This window comes from Scyliorhinus canicula, chromosome 16 (genome assembly GCF_902713615.1).
Source record: "Scyliorhinus canicula chromosome 16, sScyCan1.1, whole genome shotgun sequence".
Lineage (NCBI taxonomy): Eukaryota > Metazoa > Chordata > Chondrichthyes > Carcharhiniformes > Scyliorhinidae > Scyliorhinus > Scyliorhinus canicula.
The window spans coordinates 94,354,791-94,379,852 of record NC_052161.1 but is presented as its reverse complement, the minus strand read 5'-3'; the positions used below and the strand labels follow the sequence as shown (position 1 = coordinate 94,379,852).

The following is a 25,062-nucleotide window of genomic DNA, read 5'->3' as shown; positions in this document are numbered from 1 at the left end:
CCCCTCTTTCTCATTACATAGTTTCTGTACATCATTAAGGAAAATTATACAAAACAGTAACTTATGATATGCGTATCTATACAAGTGATGATGCTATTGCCTTAGTTAACAAAGCCAATGTATTTATATGTCCAAACTTAATAAACACATTTATGAGTCCAAACTTGATGAATTTGTTCAGAGCTTTTTTTTTTTTCTTTTTGTTGTTGATGACGTGGTGATATTGATATTGCAAGTCCGCTGTGAATGTTGTTGGTGTTCCTTGTTATCTTAAGTACCCAATGCGTCATCCCGAGGTGTTTGCATGGTCACATCACTGATGTTGACTGGCATGGACTTTTTTTTGTGCTTGTGGTGTTGATTTATTGTCTCATCCGCCTTGGATGCTGGTGTGCTTGCTTGTTCTGGAGCAGACGTGAGTTTGTGCGATTCGTTGTCATCCCATGACATGTTTGTAGTCTTGTTATCGTTTTGCAGTGTGCTGTGGCATCGTCCATCATGTGCCAAGTAGTGCCATTGTGTACAAGTCGTTGTTTCATTGCTGTTGTTTCTGTCGTTCCTGTTTTTGTTGTTTCCGTTGCCGTACTTGTCGCTGTTTTTGTCGTTTCCGTCTTTGTTGTTGTCACTATCTTTGCTCCTGACTTTGTTGTGTTTGTTGCCATTCTTGTTGTTTCTGCCTCTGTTGTTGTCGCTATCTTTGTGCCTGACGTTGTTGTTTGTCTTGTTGCGCTTCATGTTGCTTTTATTCTTGCTGTTGTCGTTCTCGTTTCTGCTGTGCTTCTTGCTATTGTTGTTTGTCTTGTCGCGCTTCATGTTGCTTTTCTTCTTGCTGTTGTCGTTCTCGTTTCTGCTGTGCTTCTTGCTATTGTTGTTGGTCTTGTCGCGCTTCATGTTGTTTTTGTTCTTGCTGTGTTTCTTTTGACTTTTGTTTTTCTTGTTATACTCTATGAGTGTCCCGAGTGGATAATTTGAGTCATTGAGCATTCCGTCTCGCGAGTGGTGCGAATAATCTGATGTTGCATCGGTGCAGGTGACATCAATCAGTTGTGGAGAATTGGATTCCGCATCTTTGCTTTTTTGGTGCTCGTCTTCTCGCGAGTGGTGCGAATGATCTGATGTTGCATCGGTGCAGGTGACATCAATCAGTTGTGGAGAATTGGATTCCGCATCTTTGCTTTCTTGGTGCTCGTCTTCCGGAGTCAAAGTCTTCTTGATTACATTTGACGCGGTGTCTGTGGACTCTCGGCGCTCCTCTTCTGGAGTCCAAATCTGCATGATTTCAGTTGACGTGGTTTCTCTAGACTCTTGGTGCTCCGCTTCTGGAGTTAAAATCTTCATGATTTCTGTTGATGTTATCTCACTGGACTCCAGGTGCTCCTCTTCTGGAGTCAAAATCTGCATGGTTTCTTTTTGTTTGATGTCTCTGGACTCCAGGTGCTCCTCTTCTGGAGTCAGAATCTGCATGGTTTCTTTCGGCATTGTCTCTGTGGACTCCAGGTGCTCCTCTTCTGGAGTCAAAATCTGCATGTTTTCTTTTGGCGTTGTCTCTCTGGGCTCCAGGTGCTCCTCTTCTGGAGTCAAAATCTGCATGTTTTCTTTCGGCATCGTCTCTCTGGACTGTTGGGTGGCCCGACTCTGTGCTTCTGTACAGACAAGCTGAGAACTGTCAGTCTCACTGTGATCCTGTACGTCGAGTGCGAGCACCTTGTCACTGTTTTCGCTCTGTGCTTCGGTACAGACAAGCTGAGAACTGTCAGTCTCACTGTGATCCTGTACGTCGAGTGCGAGCACCTTGTCACTGTTTTCGCTCTGTGCTTCGGTACAGACAAGCTGAGAACTGTCAGTCTCACTGTGATCCTGTACGTTGAGTGTGATCACCTTGTCACTGTCTTCGCATGCAGTGGGCAGAGGTGCATTGTCTTCTTCTTGTTCCTGTGAGCGTGTTGGACTTTCATAGTCCGCTCTTTCTTCTTGTTCCTGTGAGCGTGTTGGACTTTCATAGTCTGCTCTTTCTTCTTGTTCCTGTGAGCGTGTTGGACTTTCATAGTCTGCTTTTTCTTCTTGTTCCTGTGAGCGTGTTGGACTTTCATAGTCCGCTCTTTCTTCTTGTTCCTGTGAGCTTGGTAGACTTTCATAGTCTGCTTGCGGTTGCTCAGGTACAGCGGGTTTACCTTCATGGTCTTGTTCATGCTTGGTGTCCGCCCGGGAGTGTTTGCTTGCATCCCTGTTGGCGTCTTTAATCACTCGCACTGTGGAGCCTGTCATCGCTCGCTCCGTGGAGTCTTCCTGTGCTCTCTGTGTGGCGTCGTCTTCGTCTTGGGTATTGCTGTCATCCAATGTATCGACGAGCTGCCATGGCACCATGGTGTTGGATTCATCCACCATGAGTAGATTCGTGTTGAGCTTTGCAACGGTGTCGCTGATGCTGTGATCAGCATGTCCAAATAACTCCTCCATGTCTGAGTAGTATTCTTTGAAAGCCATTTCATCTTGGTTGGCTTCTTCTACCACGAGTTGGTTCGTGTTGAACTTTGCGACCGTGTCGCCGATGCTGTGATTAGCATATCCGACTGACTCAGCTCTGTCTGAGTAGTATTCTTCGAAAACCAAAGCATTTTGGTTTGATTCATCTACCACGAGTTGGTTCGTGTTGTACTTTGCGACCGTGTCGCTGATGCTGTGATAAGCATATCCGACTGACCCAGTCAGGTCTGAGAGGTAATCGTCGAAAAACAAATCATCTTTTGTTGTTTCGGAATTCTTTTTGTTCGCTTCACTGTGTGTGGTGAAGGCAGCTTTTTCCAAGGTTTTGTGCAAGTTGTTTTTCACTGTTGGTTTAAGTTCAGGCGTTTTTCTGTGTTCTGAGGCAAGAAAATTTGGTTTTACCACTTTAAGTGTCTTGGTTTCAATTTTCGGGCATTTCCCTTTTAAGTGGGCGTGGTCAGGATTCTCAGACGTCATGACGTCACGCGTTGGCATGACTTGCGCATGCGCAAATCGGCTTTCTTTCCTTGTGCAGTTCGGTGTCCATTGCGCATGCGCGGCTTGCGCATGCGCATGACGATCCGCGACGAAGACTTTTTTTTGACTGCGCATGCGCGGCTTGCGCATGCGCATAACGATCGGCGCCGCGATCTTTTTTAAACTGCGCATGCGCGACTTCCGGTTCCGGCGCATGCGCAGACGCGATTTGTAGTTCTTTGCTTACCCGAGACTGCAAAATGTGCTCCGACGCCATTTTATCGCGGATTTCAGCGTTTGTTCTTTCTAAAAGTTGTAAGTTACCTTTTCTTTCCGATCTGGACTGGATTTCAGCGTTTTGGCTTTGTGAAAAATTCATGTTATTTCTTCTTTTTGATCTGTACTGTGCATTCGCGATTTCCTGATCTTTTTGTGATTTTTTAAGTTTTACATCACTCAGTCTCTGTGCAGTTTGGACTGTGAGCATGCCTTGCTGTTCAAATTTTTCACAGTACTCTTCAAATTTGTTTAGTAACGTTTGTAAGCTGTTCCTGTCTTCACCTTTTGAGTATTTAAATCCATTATACACTTTCCTATTGACAGGCCCTTCGATGAGAATTGCTATTTTAATTTTGTCTGAGGCTTCTGCTACATCATTAGCTATGAGATAAAAATCGAACATTTGTTTAAACCTTTTCCAGACATTTCTTACATTGCCAGTCGTGTCCAGCTGAGGTGGGTATCCATGCCACATCCTCGAATTAGCGATGTCTTCCCCAGTCAAATGTCCAGTAGGAGATTTCCATGCCATTTTGTGCTTTCTGTATCTGCAGCTGAGTTGTCCTGTAGTAAGCGTCTGAAATCACTGCTGGTACCATGTGTTGTTCCTCGTGTCTTAATAAAGCTCGCAGTCTCAAATGTGGAGAAGATGCTTTATTGTGAGTTTGTTCATTCTTCAGAGCTCTACGTACGGCTACCTTCAGTGCTATATCTGCTGCTGTGTCCACAGCTCCCAGCCTTTGCCTGCTGTGTAGAGTGTCCTCACTTCCTGTCCTGATCTATTTATCTGGCTCTCCCGTGCTCCCTCTAGTGGTCGCTCAGTTGTGTTGCATCTGGTTAACTTGTGATCACCACAGACTGTAGACCTCAAATCCGCCTACCACCAGCTCCCCATTCGTAAATCGGACTGTCCAAACACTGCCTTCGAGGCAGATGGTCGCCTCTATCACTTCCTCAGGGTTCCCTTCGGCGTCACCAATGGGGTCTCGGTCTTCCAAAGGGAGATGGACCGAATGGTAGACCAGTACGGTTTGCGGGCCACCTTCCCGTTCCTAAACAACGTCACCATCTGCGGCCACGATCAGCAGGACCACGATGCCAACCTTGCAAAATTCCTCCACACCGCCGCTCTCCTAAACCTCACCTATAACAAGGAGAAGTGCATGTTCAGCACGAACCGCTTAGCTATCCTCGGCTATGTGGTCCAGAACAGAGTTCTGGGGCTTGATCCTGACCTCGTACGCCCTCTCATGGAGCTCCCCCTTCCCCACTGCCCCAAGGCCCTCAAACGTTGCCTGGGGTTCTTTTCATACTACGCCCAGTGGGTCCCAAACTATGCGGACAAGGCCCGCCCACTCATCCAGTCCACCTATTTTCCCCTGACGGCCGAGGCTCAACAGGCCTTCGCCTGTATCAGAGCTGATATCGCCAAAACCGCGATGCACGCAGTAGACGCGATGCTGCCCTTTCAAGTGGAGGGCGACGTCCGCCACGCTCAATCAGGCAGGCAGGTCCGTGGCATTCTTTTCCCGCAACTTTCATGCTTCCAAAATTTGGCACTCCTCCGTCGAAAAGGAGGCCCAAGCGATCGTTGAAGCTGTGCGGGAAGCTCCCCAGGTGGGGGAAGACAGCCGGGCAGTAGGGCACCGAATTTGGATAGTGCAGAGCACAAATCTTGAGTGGGGCTGGAGGGTGGGGTGCAGGGTGTGGGTGCCATGCAGTGGCCTATCACTTGGAAGGGGGAATGGTTTTGCCCTCTTGGAGTTGGCAGAATTGGCGAGGAGAGGGGAGGGAAGCTACTTCCGATGCTCATCCACCAAGGTTGAAAATCATAGGAAGAATGCCCCGGAGCTGGCTGAGTATTGAGTCCGGGAAGGAATTGACTGCAGAATGTTTATTCTTAGTCCTCCCAGCAGTGACTACAGTGAGAGAAAGATGGAGCCAGGACACATGGTCATGATCATGTTCACTGAGGCAAAAGACAAAAGTGTGGACATCTGACTCTCCATCCAGAGACCGGATCAGAACCCTGAAGAGGAAGGGGTAGCAGGACCTGCTCCCAGCCAGAGGGACCGTCGAGAGCAGTCCATTAGAGGTGTCATCTTCAGGCCTGAGTTTACAGATGGCATCTAACTTCCTTGGAGATGACTGAGAACCAGTGTCGAAAGAGACGTCGCTGTCAAGGCATCCAGTTGCTCACCTGTGCCACCTGCTCCAGGAGTTGATGCCACATGGACTTGGTGGGCTCAAACTGCCTGTCATTCTGAAGGTGATGGCAGGACAGACGTATGAGGAGAGATCGAGTCGGTTAGGATTGTATTTGCTGGAGTCCAGAAGAATGAGCGGTGATCTCAGACACCTATAAAATTCTGGTCTCGTTCAGTGGTGTTCAAGCTCTGTCCAGTAACTGTCTGTATATTTTCCCACAAAGCCCCTCCTTCTTGCTGCTTGTGCCTAGTATGGTTTCTGGGGCCTCGGGGTACCCTACTGTCTCTTTGCGGAGGAAGTGATTTATTTGGAGATGTCTCATTTCCTGTCCTTTTGTAATGTTTCCACTTCCTCGTCAGTTCGGCCAGTGTCACCAGTCTGCGCCCGACATAGAAGTCCTCGACTGTCAGTGTGTCCCCCTCCCGCCTCCATCTTTTGAAGGTGGTATCTAGCATGGCTGGGGGGAAATCTGTGATTGCTGCAGATGGGGAACATTTAGTTATCCAGAAGTGCTGTCTCAGCTAGGTCCACGTTCTCAGCATGGCTGCTACCACTGGGCTCGTTGTGTATCTTGCTGAGGAGGATGGGATTGCTGCTGTAGCCAGGGCCCGGAGGGTCATTCATTTACAGGATGCCTCCTTCATTTGTACCCAATCTGTGCCGTACCTATCTTGTACTTCTTGTTCTTGTACCTATCCCCTAACTCTCTCTGCTGTTGTTGCCCAGTAGGCTTTACTACACTGTAGGTGTAGTAAAGCCAGCCCCCCTTTGATTTTCCTCCCTTGCAGTGTCGACTTGGGAATTCTCGTGTTCTTCTCCCCCCCCCCCCCCCCCCCCCCAACACACACACAAAAGCCATGATCAGACTGTCTATATTTTAGGAAAAGACCTTGGGAGATGGAAGATTGGTACGGATCGAAACAGGAAGTGGAACCTTGGCAATATGTTCATCTTGATCGTCTGTACTCTCCCCGCCAGGGAGAGTGGGAATGAGCCCCACCTTTTGAAGGTCTCTTGTTTCTTCCTCCACCAGGCTGGTCAGGCTCCACTTGTGGATCTGTGTCCAGTCTCTGGCTATCTGGATCCCCAGGTAACTGAATCTGTTCTGGGCTGTTTTAAACAGAAGCCCCTCCAGCTCTTCCCCTCCCCCATTGGGTTCACTGGCAATGCCTTGCTTTTGCCCAGTTTTAAGTTTATAGCCCGAAGGTTTCTGCAGAGTTCAGAACCTATTCTAACAGGACTAGATAGGGTAGATGCAGGAAGGATGTTCCCTATGGCGGGAGTGACCAGAACCAGAGCTCACAATCTGAGGATACCGGGTAGACCAGTTAGGACTGAGGAGAAGTTTCTTCACCCAAAGTGTGGGATTCACTACCACAGATAGTTGAGGCCAAAATATTGATATAGCTCTTGAGGCGAAGGGGATCAATGCATATGGGAAAAGGTGGGATCAGATAATGAGTTGGATAAGCAACCCTGACCTAAGTGAATGGCAGATTGATGGAACCATCAATTCACCAGACATGTGTTTCCGATATGAATCTAGGCTTTAATCGACTTACTTCAGAGCCAGCCTGTTACCCGTTGATGAACTCTCAGTGAACTCAGGCTGACTCTGGTCAAGGGTATTTATACAGCTGCACTAGGGGGAGGAGTCATGGGCGGAGCCAAGGGTGGAGCCCAGTACAAGTTCCGGAGTACTCCCAGAGCTACACCCCCTAGTGGTAGGATAGTGCTACTGTGCTTACAAAGACAGTGTGAATTATCATATGTATATATATATTACATTCACCACATTGACCCCCTGCTAAAAAATCAAGTCTGGCGGGGGTGGTGGCTTACAACGTCAGTCTGTCCGGTGGTCGAATTGTTCGTTGTGATCTGCGGAGCACCGGGGTTGCAGCCTCTTGCGGTGGCTGGATGGATGTTGTGTGCTGGGGTACGATGGCGGACTCCAGGGAGGGTTGTATCCGAGCTTCATACTCTCCTGGTTCGACCGGGAACTGGGGGCGCTGGGGGCTGGCCGGCGCGGGGGCACGGAACTGGTGGAGCGAGCTCGTGGGCTCGGGAGCGCGAGGGTGCGGCAGCATGGGGTGTAGGGCGAGAGGTCCTTCTGTAGGGGTAGAGGGGGCGCTGGATCCGGCGGGTGCCAGATCCCGGAGGGATACCGTGTCCTGACGGCCGTCAGGGAACTCGACGAATGCGTACTGGGGGTTGGAGTGGAGCAGGCGCACCTTTTCAACAAGTGGGTCGGTTTTGTGCGCCCTGACGTGTTTCCTCAGCAGTACGGGGCCCGGCATCCTCAGCCATGCCGGAAGTGAGACCCCCGTGGTAGTGACCCTGGAAAATATGAAGAGCCTCTCGTTAGGGGTCTGGTTGGTCGCCGTGCACAAAAGGGACCTAATAGCGTGGAGCGCGTCTGGGAGGACTTCCTGCCATTGGGAAACTTGGAGCTTTCTAGACCGGAGGGTCAGTAGGACGGTCTTCCAGACCGTCGCTTTCTCCCTTTCACCTGCCCGTTCCCCCTGGGGTTGTAGCTGGTAGTCCTGCTCGAGGCAATGCCCTTGTCGAGCAGGTACTGACGCAGCTCGTCGCTCATGAAGGACGAACCCCGGTCGCTGTGTACGTAGCTGGGGAAACCAAACAGGGTGAAGATGCTATGCAGGGCCCTAATGACTGTGTGGGAGGTCATGTCGGGGCACGGGATAGCGAATGGGAAACGGGAGAACTCGTCTACGACGTTTAAAAAGTAAATGTTCTTGTTAGTTGAGGGGAGTGGCCCTTTGAAATCAATCGCGAGGCGTTCAAAGGGCCTAGAAGCCTTGACCAGGTGGGCCCTGTCTGGTCTATAGAAGTGCGGTTTGCACTCCGCACAGATTGGGCAGTCCCTGGTGACCGCTTTTACCTCCTCGTTGGAGAAAGGCAGGTTTCGGGCCCTGATGTAGTGGGCGAGCTGGGTGACCCCCGGGTGGCAGAGGTCATTGTGGATGACTTTTAATCGGTCGATCTGCGCGCTGGCGCATGTCCCACGGGATAGGGCATCCGGGGGCTCGTTGATCTTCCCGGGTCGATATTTGATATCGTAATTGTAGGTGGAGAGTTTGATCCTCCACCGAAGAATTTTGTCGTTTTAATTTTGCCCCTTTGCGAGTTGTCGAACATGAAGGCAACCGATCTTTGGTCGGTGACGAGGGTGAACCTCCTATCTGCGAGGTAGTGCCTCCAGTGACGGATAGCCTCCCCAATGGCTTGTGCTTCTTTCTCGACTGAAGAGTGTCGGAGTTCTGAAGCGGATAGGGTACGGGAGAAAAATGCAACTGGTCTCCCTGCCTGATTTAACGTGGCTGCAAGAGCTACCTCTGAGGCGTCGCTCTTTACCTGAAATGGGGTGGATTCATCCACCGCCCGCATGGCCGCTTTGGCGATGTCCTTCTTGATGCCGTCGAAGGCCTGGCGTGCCTCAGCTGACAGGGGAAATCGTGTGGCCCTAAAGAGTGGGCGGGCTTTGTCCGCATATTGAGGGACCCACTGGGCGTAGTAGGAAAAGAAGCCCAAGCACCGTTTGAGAGCCTAGGGGCAATGGGTGAGGGGGAGTTCTAAGAGGGGGCGCATACGGTCCGGGTCTGGGCCCAGGACTCCGTTTTCTACGACAGAGCCGAGGATGGCTAGTCTTGTTGTGCGGAAAACACATTTCTCCTTGTTGTACGTGAGGTTCAGTTTCTGTGCTGTCTGGAGAAAACGGTGGAGGTTGGCGTTGTGGTCCTGCTGGTCATAGCCGCAGATGGTGACATTGTCCAAGTACGGAAACGTGGCCCGCAGCCCGTACTGGTCCACCATTCGGTCCATTGCTCGTTGGAACACCGAGACCCCATTAGTGACGCCGAAAGGGACCCGGAGGAAATGGAAGAGGCGGCCATTGGCCTTGAATGCCGTGTAGTGGCGGTCCTCCGGGCGGATTGGGAGCTGGTGGTATGCAGACTTCAGATCCACCGTGGAAAAGAGCCGGTACTGGCCGACCTGGTTTACCATGTCTGCAATCCTGCGGAGGGGATACGCGTCGAGGAGCGTAAATCTATTTATGGTCTGACTGTAGTCGACCACCATACGGAATTTTCCCCCGGTCTTAACGACCACCCCCTGAGCTCTCCAGGGACTATTGCTGGCCTCTATAACCCCCTCACTGAGTAGCCTTCGGACCTCTGCTCTGACAAATACCCTATCCTTCAGGCTATACCGGCTGCTACGAGTGGCTACGGGTTTACAGTCCTTTGTGAGATTGGCGAAGAGAGGAGGGGGGGGGGGATTCGCAGCGAATTGAGGCTGCAGATCGTGAGTGGGGGCAGGGGCCCTCCGAAGCTGAGGGTGAGGCTCTTGAGGTTACATTGGAAGTCTAGGCCTAATAAGAGTGACGCGCAGAGTTCGGGCAAAACGTAGAGTTTGAATTTCGAGTAGCTAGCGCCTCGGATTGTGAGTGTCGCGGCGGTGTGCCCCTGGATGTGGACCGAATGGGAGCTTGAAGCGAGCGGATAGTTTGCTGCATGGGGAAAACGGGGAGCGAACAACGTCTTGCCAGGTCTGGATGTATGAAGCTCTCCGTGCTCCCGGAGTCGAAGAGGCATGACGTTTTGTACCCGTTGATATGGACCTCTGCCATCGAGTTTCGCAGATTCTTTGGTCGTGATTGGTCCAGGGTGACCGCGCTGAGTTGCGGGTAATCGGCGGCTCGATCAGCTGTGCTGGAGTGGCCCCGTGATGACTGCCTTCTGAGTTCATAGTCGAATTCGAATTCTTCCACAGAGTTGTCTGAGCGCGGAGATGCCGATGGTGGGCGGCGAGGAAGATGGCGTCCAAGATGGCGGCCCCCATGAGTCGCACGTGGCTGGCTGCGTGCTGGAGGTTCTCCAAGATGGCGGCCCCCATGGATCGTACGTGGCTGGAGGGGGCGGAGTCGGGGCATAGGCCACAGAGTTTCGGGCCCCGCGGGCCTGCGCGTGAGGGAAGCGATTACTTCGAGTTGCTGGGGAGTTGGAAGCTGGGGCCCTTTTAGCGAGGCACGCTCTTGCGTAATGGCCTTTTCGCCCGCAGCTGCTGCAGGTCGCGTTGCGGGCCGGGCAGTGCTGCCGCGGGTGCTGGTTCTGGCCGCAGAAATGGCAGGCTGGAGCAGCATAGTGGCCGGCTGGAGCAGCATAATGGCTGGCTGGGGCAGCATGGTGGCTGGGTGGCCACGTAGCACAGGCCTGGGGGAGTCGCTGGTCAGGGGCCCATGATTGGGTCGCGGGGTCCGCGGGGAACGAGTTAAGGCTGCGGAAGGAGACCTCCATCGTGGTAGCAGCTTCCACAGTCGTTTCTAAGTCCTGGGCCCCCTTTTCCAGCAGTCTCTGGCGCACATAGTTAGACCTGAGGCCAGCGACAAAAACATTGCGTACCGCAAGTTCCCTGTGTTCAGCCGCGGTAACTGCTTGGTAATTACAGTCATTGGACAAGTTATTGAGTTCCCTTAGGAATTCAGCGAGTGATTCTGTAGGCCGCTGGCGGCGAGTCGTGAACACATGGCGAGCGTAAACTTCGTTAACAGGCCTTACATAAATTTTATCGAGAACTGCCAACGCTGCAGTATATGAACTGGCCGAGTTTAGTTGCGTAGAGATTCTGTGGCTCACCCTCGCGTGCAGTAGACTTAGCTTCTGTTCCTCTGTCGTTTCGGCTGTGCTTGCTTCTGCTAGGTAGGCCTTGAAACACCGCAGCCAGTGGGAGAAGATTTCTTTAGCCTCTGCATCCTGCGGGTCGAGTTCCAGGCGTCCAGGCTTGAGGGCTGATTCCATGATCGATCTTTACTGTTCTTAAGTCGATTAAATTGATGGAACCATCAATTCACCAAACACGTGTTTCCGATATGAATCTAGGCTTTAAGCGACTTATTTCAGAGCCAGCCTGTTACCCGTTGATGAACTCTTAGTGAACTCAGGCTGACTCTGGACAAGGTATTTATACAGCTGCACTAGGGGGAGGAGTCATGAGCGGAGCCAAGGGTGGAGCCCAGTACAAGTTCCGGAGTACTCCCAGAGCTACTCCCCCTAGTGGTAGGATAGCGCTACTGCGCTTACAAAGACAGTGTGAATTATCATATATATATATATTACATTCACCACACAGAGCAGACCTGAAGGCCGAATGGCCTCCTCCTGCTCCTTTTTTCTATGTGACAGTCACCCTGAACTTAAGTGGCTCCTCTTTTCAGGGCTCCACTGGTGATTTTTGTGGCATCTCGCCGGTCTCTGCACATACGTGCCTCAGGGAAGTGATGGTAGCACTGTTTGTGAGGGCTCACAACTTATCAGTTTTCATAGAATTTACAGTGCAGAAGGAGGCCATTTGGCCCATCGAGTATGCACCGGCTCTGGAAAGCGCATTCCAGTTGAGCCCACACCTCCACCCTATCCCTGTAATCCAGTAACCCCATTTTATCTGAGGGCAATTTATCATGGCCAATCCACCTCACCTTCACATCTTTGGACTGTGGGAAGAAACTGGAGCACCCAGAGGAAACCCACGCACAGGCAGTGACCCAAGCTGGGAATTGAACCTGGGATCCTAAAGCTGTGAAGCAACTGTGTTAATTGTAACCATCTAAGATGGCCACCTGTAAAGGACCATGGGAATTACGGCCAACCCAGGACTCAGACAGATACACAGCCTATGTGTATCTAAAACACAGGCGACCTGACCGAAACCCCAGCTCGTTTACATTTCAATGGCCCATTTTCCCAGGACAGTAGAACTCCAATCACGCAATCGGCACAGCCACGGACTGATCGGCACCACTCCCTTGCTCAGAAAGCACAACTGCCAAGGTTAAGGACCTGCCCAGCTACCAAGGCACCCGCCCTTTTTTATTAGCCGAAATCGAAGACTGATCAGAGCTCTGTTGAACTATTGGGTCCAAGGTTAAGGACTGCCCCAAATAGCGTGAAATCCCAAGGGAATAAAAGAGCACAGCGATGTGTTCTGTCTCTCTTGGATCCGGTCTGCACCATCCAATTGCAGCAGGAACAGCCAGCTGAGGACCAACAATCGCTACCTGACAGCAGAGACAGAGCCACTTTTTCGAACCAGCTAAGTGAAATCCAGATAAAGGCCTTTATCCATTTGCACAGTGCCGGTCGCCCTGAAGTTAAGTATAGGTTATTGTAGCTGATAAGTGTAGTTTAACTCGGAGTAGATATTGTGTTTGTATGTTGAGATAACTCTTGTGTATGTAAATAAACCATCTTTTGAACTAACTAACTGGTTGTGTGGTCATTTGATCGATATAAGGGAAAGGCTTGCGGTTCACCGAGATAGATAAATAAATAGAGCAACACCACCACTGTGCTGCCATGCCATTTTGACCAGGCCAGCTAGGATGCATCCCTTGGAATTCTCCTAGATTGCTGGCTTCTCACAGGTGCATGGAAACATTGAATGCAAATGTGTTCTCTGATTGCCTGCACATCAAGGAGTCCCCTTTATTAACCACAAGGGCTTCCACTCCCTGAACATGCAGAAAATATGTGACCACACTAAGTCCATCCCACAGTTTTATATACTAGATTCCCAGGGAGCATCCATGAGAGCTTAATCCTTGGCTGCTCACAGATACCCAAGTTACTTGAGGCTACAGTGGTGACTCTTCTAGGCCAAGGGATAATCTTGAGGACGTGGCCGATGACACGTGCAGAAGCCACGGATCACAGCAAACACCCTATTTATGTGAGGAATGGTGGCAGTGGTTGGCACTGCTGCCCTAGCTTCAGGGTTGAATTCCAGCCTCTGGTAACTGTCTGTGTGATTCTCACAGTGTCTGCATGGGTTTCCTCCGGGTGCTCCAGTTTCCTCCCATAGTCCAAAGATGTGTAGATTAGGTGGATTGGCCATGCTAAATTGCCCTTTAGTGTCCAAAAGGTTAGGTGGGGTCACTGGGTTATGGGGATAGGGTGGGGTGTGGCCTCGGTAGGGTGCCCTTTCGGAGGATTGGTACAGACTCAATGGGCTGAATGGCTTCCTTCTGCATTGTCGGGATTGTACGATAATGAAGCTCATGCTACCATTCACGCTTTGGTTGAGCACATTATTGGGATGTTGAAGATGCGGTTCTGGCATCTGGACCAGTCAGGTGGAGCCCTCCAATTCAGCCCGCAATGGAATTTGCACATGTTCGTCGTCTGTTGCACCTCCACAAGGTGGTATTTCAATGGGGTGAGATGCTGGCCAAGGAGGAGAATGATGAGTGGCACATCTAATCTGAAGAGGATGTAAGAGGTGGGTGACGAGGAGGAAACCCTGGAGGAGGCAAAGCTCATAGAATTTACGATGCTGAAGGAGGCCACTTGGCCCATCGAGTCTGCACCATCCCACTGAAAGCTCTCTACTTAAGCCCACGCCTCCACCTTATCCCCGTAACCCCACCTAACATTTTGGACACTAGGGGGCATTTTAGCATGACCAATCCACCTAATCTGCACATCTTTGGACTGTGGGAGGAAACCAGAGCATCCGAAGGAAACCCACGGGGAAAAAATGAAGACTCCGTCACCCGAGGCCGGAGTTCAACCCGGGTCCTGAAGCTGTGTGGCAGCACTGCTAACCTCTGTGCCACCATGCCGCCCCAGAGGAAGGCCATTATGCCGTGGTGAGGTCCATAGGAGCCTGGGACATCTTGATAACCTCGTGCTTCACTGATAACCAGGATTAGTTTGTCCATTATGGCCCATCATGTGAGATGACTGTTGCTAACTGTTTGCTTGCACCGCTCACTGAAACCTGGGGCGGGATTCTCCCATTCGGCAGCAGAGTGTCCATGCCATCAGAAACACTGTTGCGTTTCACGACAGCGTGAACGGGCCGCTGGGAGTACCGATTCCGGCCCCTACAGGGAGGGGGCCACAGTGGCGCCGGCGCCAACCCGCGCATGCGCGGTGGCCTCCCCCAACGCGTCAGCCCTGACACAACATGGCACGGGAGTTCAGGAGCCAGCCGGAAGAAAATATGTCCGGGGAGCGACGAGGCCGACGCTGCGCGCAGAGTTCCCGTCGGTTGAGATCAGATGTGGACGGCGCATGCGGGACTCTGCTTTTTTGGAGCAGCCGCTCGGCCCATCATGGGCCGAGAATCGCTGGGGGGGCGGGGGGGGGGGGGGGGGGGGGGGGGGGGGGGGGGGGCTGTTGCCTTCTTTACTTTGGGGTGAACCACAAGCTGTTTCTTATAGCGACCAAATGACCACACAACCAATATTAATAACACAAGACTTGTAACTCTATGCAATAACACATGCGGCTCCGTACTAAACTACACCGAATGACTAAGATGACCTATACTTAACTTCGAGTAGCCGGCACTGTGCGAGATAAGGCCTTTATCTGGATCCACGTGGTTGGTTTGGAAGTTGTTGGGTTCATCTCAGCTGGGCTGGTCTTTCAGGAATGGTCGCATGTCCTTGAACTTGGCTGTCCTGCTGCAGTTGGCCGCACACAGGCCGGTCCCAAAAGAGGCAGATCTCTAGTGCGGAGGGTTTTTTTTCCTTCGTCTCTTTTGCGCCCTTTTGGGCAGTCCTTACTCCAGGTCCAATGGATCGATAGGGTTCTCGATCACCCTCGTCGATCTCCGCCAATTAGGGGGTGGATACCCCGATAGCTGGGTGATCCTAGCTATCACTGTCCCAGGCATGTAGGTCTTTCCAAATAAGGAGGGGCTGCTGCCGGTTAGTCTGCTACTCTTGTAACTCCTTGATTCAAACTCTATTGTCCTGGGGAAATGGTGATCGACTCTTAATGGATGCAAGCTTCAGCCAAGTCTAGTTTCTTTGTGCAATACACAGAGGCTGTGTACCTGTCTGTGTCCCAAATTGACCACAATTCCCATGTTCCTTTGCAGGTGGCCATTTTACAAGGCTACACCACGTGCAGCGACCGGCGCTGCGCCAATTCTCTGGGCGGCGTGGCCCGGTTGCGGGGATTCCCTGGCCCGGCCCCAGGCTGGGAGAATCCCACCCAGATACGGCTCGTGTCATGGTGATGGCAGTGGTTTCCCCTCTTCACAACAATGCAGGGAGATCATGATGACTGGAAGTGAAGAGAGAGCATTGCTCTACGAAGAGCTACAGCAAATGTCAGACTTCTGTCTGGCTGAAGGCAACTTGCAAACTCCCAGGGACCAGAGTGATATCGGGGCGATGTTGCGCATACAGACACGTCTGTTCTGGTGCTCATGCACAGTCTGCCCCTGAGGATCAGTGTCGCCACTGCCAGAGGCATGATTTAATAATGGACTAGGCGCTGGGGTCAATGTGATGAGATCAGATTCTCCCTGTGATTGGGTTGAGTGGTGGACTTGACCATTGTGAGGAAGCTCTGTACGACCTGGGAGGTCTGAAAATACTGATGTGCTCTGTGAGGGGATGCCAATTAATGAACTGTCTGCATTGTGCAGAGGTGATGGAGGAAGCTTTGCGTGTGAGCATCCAATCTTTCAGTGGAAGAAAGATGTGGTTGTCTCAAACACTTTATGGAGAGATCTACTGGGAGCAAGGAGGTACAAATAAGGTGCAGAAAGTGATTTTTAACACGTTGACAAATTGGTTTAATTCTTATATAAATATGTGCTTGCTATCTACAATTATCTAACATCACCCGTGCTCACTCTGTGCAATGTTACAACACCCTGGGCAGGTGCACGGTCAATTCCAGCCCCACTTGTCCCTGGGTTACAACTCAAGTGAATTAACCAATAATTCTTGCAAAAATTCCCGGAGTCTTTTGCCCTTGGCTTCCCAATAATTACAGTCACCAGGTTTGTCAGTTGAAACACATTTACTGTTTATTAAACCAAAAACTATCATAAAATATGCAGTAAATACAACTGGATGACAACAAGCCGATACCTACTATCCCCATTAACTGTCACACGCACACGTGTACACATACACACGTATACGTGGTGGAAAGGGGTATACAAAAATATGGATGCGAGTCAAAATATAAGAGTCTTTGCTTTAGATGGTGGTTCTTTAGGACACTTTCTTCACAGTACGCTTGCTGATTAAAGTCTCTGGTTGCAGCCGGTAATGGTCTGCTTTGTACCGTCATTCATTCAGAGTCCCTGCAGGTAAGAAAATGCAGTACTCACAGTCAGCAGGCTTTCTGGAGACACCTTATTTCTCATCAATCTAGATCTTCAGCTCAAGGTTTGCCTTAAATCCTCTCTTTCTGTCGAGGCACTTTATTTCATATCAAGCCTTGCTTTCAGCTCGTGGTTTGACTTCAGGCCTCCGCAATCCCAAGAGAACGACATCCAGACTTGGTGGAGAGAGAGTCAATCCTCAGTGATTTCTGGAGAGAATTAGTTAGATCTTATTGAAGAGTTAGTTAGATCTCTTCACCTAGGCTTCCAGAATCCAAACTGGAACCCCGTAACTCTGAAAACATTCATGTAATCAGATCCAATCACCACCTGTTACCAGGCAGAGCATAGAGTATTGGATTAATTTGTTGGCCATTAGCCAAATCAATCAAACTGAGTCACCACTGATGCCAGTCAGTCTTCAATCATCAGTCTAAATCAGCACAGCACAGCCTTCTGAATCCTTCTGTTTGAATTAAAGCCTGCTTGTCTTAAAGTGACAAATCCATTAATCATCCATAGATTAAAATATAACGGCAAAAGTAAAAGGAAGGGGAAATAAGGGAATAAAGAAGAAGGACCCTTACAGTAACTATAATTTATTCATTTTTCTCATCCTGCCAATATGTCTCAGTGCGAGTGCAGGATCCACAGCAGAGGTTGAGGTGAGGCCTTCTCTCGGCCACACCCAGATATCTGTGATGGCATTGGTGGGTGTCCTCTGGAGGCACAAGTCCTGCAGGGCCCAGGCACGCTTTAAGGTTCTGCGGTATGGTAGTGATGGGGCTGGACACACCCAGAGTCTCGTGGGTGGAAGGCACCAGGCTGTAAAACAGCTTCTGACCCACCCTATAGGTGCTTGAGTGCCCCTGGCTTTCTTCTTGGAATAAGAGGGAAGCTGTATTGTGAGCTTGCTTGTCCTGTAAGAGAACAGATGGATTGTGCAAACAGGGCATATGGCAGGTTAGGTAGTGAGGATGCCTGGCATGAGTCACTGGTGTGCGGAATTCTGAAAGGACATCTTGCCAGGTTTGACTTTATGTGTAACTTTGTGGTTTCTGTGGTAGTCACCACTGTTGTATTATATTGTGTATATATGGGTATTACGTAAGGCCCCGCCTCCATGCTATCCACGTAACCCAGTAAACCCACCTAAACTTTTTGGACACTAAGGGCAATTTAGCATGGCCAATCCACCTAACCTGCACATCTTTTGACTGCGGAAAGAAACCAGAGCACCCGGAGGAAGTCCACACAGATACTGGGAGATCGTGCAGACTCCGCACAGACAGTGACCCAAGCCTGGAATTGAACCAGGGTCCCTGGAGCTGTGAAACAACAGTGCTAACCACTGTGCTACCATGCCACCTTGGAGAGCTGTGTTGCAGAACATGCTGCGTGTTAATCACTAATTGGGATGGGATGAGCCCTCTAGGACCATTGATCTCCTGTAATCCCTGTCCTGAAAACCCCCTACCCTACCCAGCCATAGATCCAACAAGAGAGGCCTATCTCTCCATCCGACGTTGCTGTACCTTTGCATTCCTTCTCGGCCTCCGACCCCACCTTGGACAATTGGTATTCCTTCCCTGGACATCTTCACCACCGCTTCCACCCTTAGCCTGCCTCCCATGTCTAGCCTTTGCTCCAACCTTCCACCCTACCCCGCCTGTCTACCCTTTGCCTACCTCTCACGTCCAGCCTTAGCTCCAACCATCCCACCGTTTGCCTGCTTCCTGTGTCCAGCTTTCGGCTCACCCTTATACTCTTCACATGGCTTTCCTGTCCAAACTTCGCACCAGCCTTATTCCCCCCTTCCACTGCCTCCCATGTCCAGCCTTCGCTTCACCCTTCCACCCTACTCCCTCTTCCAGCTTGCACCTGCCTTCTTTGTCCAGTCATCACTGCACCCTTCCATTCAACCTTCCTTCCACACTTTGCCTGCCTCCCAGTCCAGCCTTCATGATAATCTTTATTATTGTCACAAGTTGACTCACATTAACATTGCATGAAGTTACTGTGAAAAGCCCCTAGTCGCCACATTCTGGCACCTGTTCAGGAACACAGAGGGAGAATTCAGAATGTCCAATTCACCTAACAAGCACATCTTTCGGGACTTGTGCGGGAGGAAACCGGGACACCCAGAGGAAACCCATGCAGACACGGAGGGAACATGCAGACTCCACCCAGACAGTGCCCTAGCCGGAATCGAACTCGGGACCCTGGCGCTGTGAAGCAACAGTACTAACCACTGTGCTACCGTGCCACCTATGCAGCTTGTCCTATTGCTCGACATGAGACAAGATTTGTGAACGCTTTCCTAAGTAGACTAAAGCAGCATCGACTTACCTCAAAGTTGTGGAAAAAGTCAAGCTCACAAAGTGCACGCCACCCATACACAGCTATAAATTCCAAATATGTTCCAATTTCTCACTGCCAGGAACGTTAATTGAAGGGAGAACTTAACTCTGGTGGGCTGGCCCCACAACCAGCATGCAGGACCTGCATTTAGAAGGGCTTCCTGACATTGTTCATCAGGAAGCTCGACCTACCCTCAAAGTCCCGAGACCTTAATTACTAAATTTATCCCACTGTCAAGAAACTGATTCTTGGCCTCCTTCCCCTGCCCCTGGAGTCTCTCAGTGATTGTGGGACCTAAGATCCTACAGTTCCAAAATTGTTATTTTTTTTCTAATTAATTCCAAATAATAATTTAAATTCAAAGTATTATGTAAAAATAAGGACAAAATGCATGACTTCAAAATGGTGACTAAATTACATTTGCTTGATTTGGTTCAATAATCTCCTAATCTGTTTCATCAGAAGATTGCATTTGGTCTTAACTCCCTGGAATAGATATTTCTTGTGGCTGCCCAGTCATAACCAGGACTACAATGTGACAATTTCCAGATGACCACAGGGGTATCAGTATTGTTTAATACGTTTCCCCATGAGTGTCCAGAGTAAAAGGACAGTGCTCAGGAATATATCCAGATTTAACTAAACTGTTAACTTGCTGGTGCATAAACTTGTTGATTTGAGTGAAATCTAAAATCAGCATTCCACCTGGGCTATGGAGTTCTTTCTCAATGAATCAGGTTGAAATGACCCCCTTTTTTTCCCTACAGAAACAGAGAAAAAGCAACTAAATGATACTTGTTCTTGTGCAAAATCTTTTGTTTGGGAGATTAAGTGTTGACGTCGGGATTGAATTGCGTGCGGTTTATGTTCCCATTGGGTGTACTATTTCTGGAGCAATTCAGGACATGCTAATGACCCGTCACTCTGCTGGCGCGAATTCCAAACAGTTTCCGGCACAGCGGGTGTGCTAACCACTAGGACCCAAGTTAATGCTACAGAGCCTGGCAGCTGGAGCTGTTTTTAAGCACTCCACTCACCACACACTCACTGCAGCCACTAAGGTGGCTCAGAGACAACCTGCCCATCAAGGCGTGGAGTCCAAGGTGGACAACAGCTCCATGCCAGTGAGTAGCAGAGGGCCACCTTCTTCCTCAGCTGGGGCCGCAGAGGTGGTGGCAGAGGCAGTCAGAACGGCCAGCCTCACCAGGAGGAGACAGCTGGTGATCCTGGGAGGGTGGGGGTCACTGGTGAGTTCTCTGCCTTGAGGGAGAAAGGGAAGCAGGGAGGGGTCCAAAGGCCACCACGCAAGTGTCCTCTGGTTGGGGTAAGCTCTGCTGCCCCCTGCTTCTGCAATGAGGCAGCACTTCTGAGGAGTGCCAACCCCTGGTTGCTCCTGATTGAGTTTGGCCCAGAAAATCTGGAGGACCATTTAACGGTCCATTGACTTCGGGAGGGAATTTGTGCTCTCGGGGTGGGCATAACCAGAAAATCCACTCTCCTACTGACTTCAGTGAATAAGTCAACTTTGTGTTACACAAGTGTGGCCCAGTGGTTGGCATTGCTGCCTCACAGCGTCAAGGACCTGGGTTCAATTCCGGCCTTCGGTGACTTTGTGTGGAGTTTTCCCATTCTCCCTGTGTCTGCATGGGTTTTCTCCGGGTGCTCGGGTTTCATCCCACAGTCCAAAGATATGCCGGTTAGGTGGGGTTACTACGTTACGGATAGGACGGGGGAGTGGGCTTAGGCAAGATGCTGTTCAGATAGATGGTCCGAGTGACTTGCTTCTGCACTGGAGAAGTTCTATGGTCACAGATGACAGAACAAATTGTGATGTTGCTGAAACCTTACAACAAAAATCTACAATCCAATGTAGATGGAATAGCAGAATGATCTATGTCTTATGGATAATATTTAGGCCTGGACACCAGGATGTGATCCATGGCAGTATGCAACTAATAAGGCCATGAACTGGAGCAGGACACCAGAGGCAGCTAGCAAAGAACAGGAGGTTCTTAGGTGGGTCTGGGTTGTGGGGGGGGGGGGGGGGGGGGGGGGGAGAGAGAGAGAGAGAGAGAGAGAGAGGGGCGGGGGGGAGTAGTCTTGGAAGTGGGCTGAGCGGTGCTCCATATTACAGTGAGAACTTCCTGGGCTCCACAATGGGGTAAAACATGAGACATACCTTTCAGGAGGCAGCTTCAGTCAATAGTTTGGCTGCTCTGTGGCTGAGAAAAATGACCGCCGTATTCACAGCACACGCTGCAGTCAGTTAACAATGCAGTTCGCAAAGGGAGCTGATGTAACTTTCAAGGGGCACCCTGAGGGACTACAAAGTGCTCTCGCCAACATAGTGCTTTCGTGTCTGCTGCACTTTCACTGCAGAGGGAGGGTGCGTACACATGCCATGATGGCAGGAGCCAACACCTGTTTTTTCCACTACAAAATGAACAATGCACAATCAAATTTCTAGGTCAAAATACCAATAAATGTAGTGAGAACAAAGTGACCAAGTATGACCTGAGGATTTGGTGAGGCATTGTCTCGAATAACAAGCCTAGTTTTTGTTCTATCATAGTGAGACATGCAGTTCCAGGAAATGCTTCAAAGGAGAGCGATTAGAACAATAACAATAATCTGTGAGCTCTCAAAAGGAGCTAAGAGCTGAGGCTGTTCACTCTCACAATTAGGGCGATTTGATTGAGGTATTTAAAATAATGAACGGAAAAGACTAAGGAATAATACATGGGCTTGTCAGCCCTGCGTTCAGTCTGATTATAGTGATATTTTGTGATATTGAGTATCCACATTATGTTAATGTGGGGATGTTTATGACATGTTTTTATTTTAACAGTTTGTGTTAATGACTTTTGTTTTCCAGAATTGGAGGAACATTGTCAAAATGATTTTGGTAAGTTCATCAACCATCAATTCAGGCAGACAAACTGTTCTTTCTTCATTAACTGTATGTATAGGTTATTGTCATAATATACACCAATATATCATGGTGCAGACACACACTGATGGACACACAGAGGGACCAATCAACATGTTCAAAAAACCGCAGCCAATCACCAGTTAGAATACACACACTATAAAGGCAGAGGGCACCACGGTTCCCGCTCATTCTGGGTGCTGCCTCTGAGTGTAATAAGAACACATTCAGCCCAGCACAAACTCACACCATGTGCTGAGAGAATCAACTGGTTCGGACAAGGCTTCAGTCTTTAGTTTAAGTTAGCATCATTTAGACCCACAGTCATCATGTGTCAGTTAGTTAGAAATAGTTAATAAAATTGAGTTGAACCTTCATCAGTGTTGGAAGTGTCTGTTCATCTCTCAAGTCTACACTAGCCAACACTTTAGTTATGACCAGAATTCTCAGGCCGATGGGATTCACTTTCCCTGCCTACAGCACACCCCTGCCCGTGGGTTTCCCGGTGGTGTGGCTTCAATGGGTAATCTCATTGACAAGCAGTGGAAGCAGAGAATCCCACGCCACTGAGAAACACGTGACCGGGGGCCCAGAGAATCCTGTACTATGTTTGAAGTGTTTGCTGTGAATCTTTTAAAATGTGAATGTTATAATTAGTTCAATTTTATGTGCAACTTCAATTTGTATCTTATTGCAATGTTGTCAAGTATTGATTGGAAAGCTGAGGTGCCTGAGAACTTCATAAAGGGATGTGAAAGACATTGTATCACAGAATCATAGAATGATTACAGCACACAGAAAGAGGCCATTTTTTGTGGAAATCTTTTTATTGGCATCTTCCATATTTTTATAAACAATTGTGTGTGTGTGTATATATATACATCACATTTTTTTTAACTGCGTTCAGTTATTTTATTATACAGAAAGGTTTATCCTGTCCTTCCTTTAATTAACCCTATATAAATTTAGCTGTCCTCTGGTTCGGCCTATGGTCTCTTCCATCCCGCCTTGCGTACTCCCCTTGTCCCTCCCACCCTGTTGGCTTCGACTGTGCTTTGCTTTTGTGTTCGGGGGGGGAGGGAGGGTTACCCCCTCTTCCCTCCTCTTTTGTGGCTTTCCTACCTTCCTTCCATATTCTCCTCCCCCTGGATTGCACAGTCCATAGGTGGTTCCTCATTTATCTTGTTTTTTTTCCCCTGTCTTCCCTCATTTTCTGCCTCTATTTCCCGTATTCTTAACTTACTCCTCGTTGCTGGCCTCGAACAAGTTTTGGAACAGGCCGACGAACTGCCCCCCATGTATCTAGGAAGCCTTCCTCTGACCCTCGGATGGCATACTTAATCTTCTCCAGGTGAAGAAATTCCGACAGGTCTGCAAGCCAGTCTGCAGCTATGGGTGGTGCTGCTGATCGCCAGCAAGCAGGATTCTCCGGCGTGTGATTACGGAAGAGAAAGCAAGGGCGACGGCCCACTTCCCCATGTGTAGCTCTGGCTGCTCCAATACCCCAAAGATTGCCACAATTCGGCATGGCTTCACCCTCGCCCCCACAACCTTGGACATTGCCTCAGAGATGGCTGTCCAGAACCCAGCAAGTTTGGGGCATGCCCAGAACATGTGGGTGTGATTGGCTGGGACCCCTGGCACCGTTCACATTTGTCCTCTGTCTCCGGGAAGAACCTGCTCATTCGGGTTCTGGTCAGGTGTGCTCTGTGCACCACTTTGAGCTGCATTAGGCTGAGCCTCATGCAGGAGAAGGTGGAGTTAGCCCTGCTTAGTCCTTTGCTCCAGAGTCCCCACGCTACTCTGTCCCCAGCTCGTCCTCCCATTTTTGTCTGGTCTCATCCAGTGGTGTCCGAGCTCTGTCCAGTAACTGTCCGTACATTTTCCCACATAGTCCCCCCTCCTTGTTGCTTGCACCTATCAGGTCCTCCAATAGTGTAGTTTCTGGGCCCTCGAGGTACCCTACTGTCTCCTTGTGGAGGAAGTGTTTTATTTGGAGAAGTCTCATTTCCTGTCCTTTTATTAGTTTCCACTTCCTCGTCAATTCATCCAGCGTCGCCAGTCTGTGCCCTATATAAAAGTCCCTGACAGTCAGTGTACCCTCATCCTGCCTCCATCTTTTGAAGCTGGTGTCTAGCATGGCTGGGGGGGGGGGGGGGGGGGGGGGGGATTGTGATTTTCGCAGATGGGGGCCATGGGGGACATCTTAGTTAGCCCAAAGAGTTGTCTCAATTGGGCCCATGTTCTCAGTGTGGCCATTACCACTGACTCGTTATGTATCTTGTTGTGGGGGATGGGAGTGCTGCTGTAACCAAGACCAGGAGGGTCGTTCCTTTACAGGAGGTCTCCTCCATCTGTACCCACTCTGTGCCGTGTTTGTGTACCCATCCCCTGAAACTTTCTGCTGTTGCTGCCAATGGTAGTATTGTAGGTTCGGTAAAGCCAAGCCCCCTTTGATTATCTTTCTTTGCAGTGTCGATTTGGGAATTCACAAGTTCTTCCCCCCCCCCCCCCCCCCCAACACACGCACACAAACGCCATGATGAAACTGTCTACATTTTGGAAAAAAATATTGGGGATGAAGATGGATCTAAGCAGGAAGAGGAACCTCGGCAGTACATTCATCTTAATTGTCTGCATTCTTCCCGCCAGGGAGAGTGGGAGTGAGCCCCACCTCTGTCGGTCCTTTTTTACTTCCTCCACCAGGCTGGTCATGTTCCACTTGTGGATCTGTGTCCAGTCTCTGGCTATCTGAATCCCCACGTAATGTGACATTTTTAAATGGGAGCCCGCCAGCTCTGCTGCCCCATTTAGTTTCACTGGGAATGCCTCAGTGTTGCCCAGGTTAAGTTTGTAGCCCAAAAAGGTTCCAAACTCTTTCAGGGTCTGCAGTATTGCCTTCAGTCCCTCCTGTGGCTTTGAGACATAGAGGAGCAGGTCATCTGCATAGAGTGAGACTCTGTGCTCTGTCTCCTTTCCGGATGCCCTTACAGCTTTTTGCATCCCACAGGGCTATCGCCAGGGGCTCGATTGCTAGCGCGGACAAGAATGGAGACGGGGGCAGCCTTTCTGTAGCTGGAAATAGTTGGAGCTGGTGGTGTTAGTTCGGACAGTCGCCTTGGGAGTGTTTTACAGGCGTCTCACCCAGGCGGTGAACCCTGCTCCTAGCC

General features: G+C 49.9%; 1 protein-coding gene across 3 annotated transcripts in view; it reads left to right on the top strand.

The window, feature by feature from the left end:
* The window catches only part of si:dkey-205h13.2, a 367,663-nt gene that overhangs the window by 22,168 nt on the left and 320,433 nt on the right, over positions 1-25,062 (top strand). For 2 of the 3 annotated variants that reach the window (XM_038773573.1, XM_038773571.1), the window contains exons 1-2: positions 15,945-16,025; positions 21,839-21,868. In XM_038773573.1, the coding sequence (XP_038629501.1) occupies positions 15,966-16,025; positions 21,839-21,868 (90 nt within the window). In that variant the 5' untranslated portion in view covers positions 15,945-15,965. Of the gene's footprint in view, positions 1-15,944; positions 16,026-21,838; positions 21,869-25,062 lie in introns of those variants that run through there. The other variant, XM_038773572.1, reaches the window with a different exon arrangement.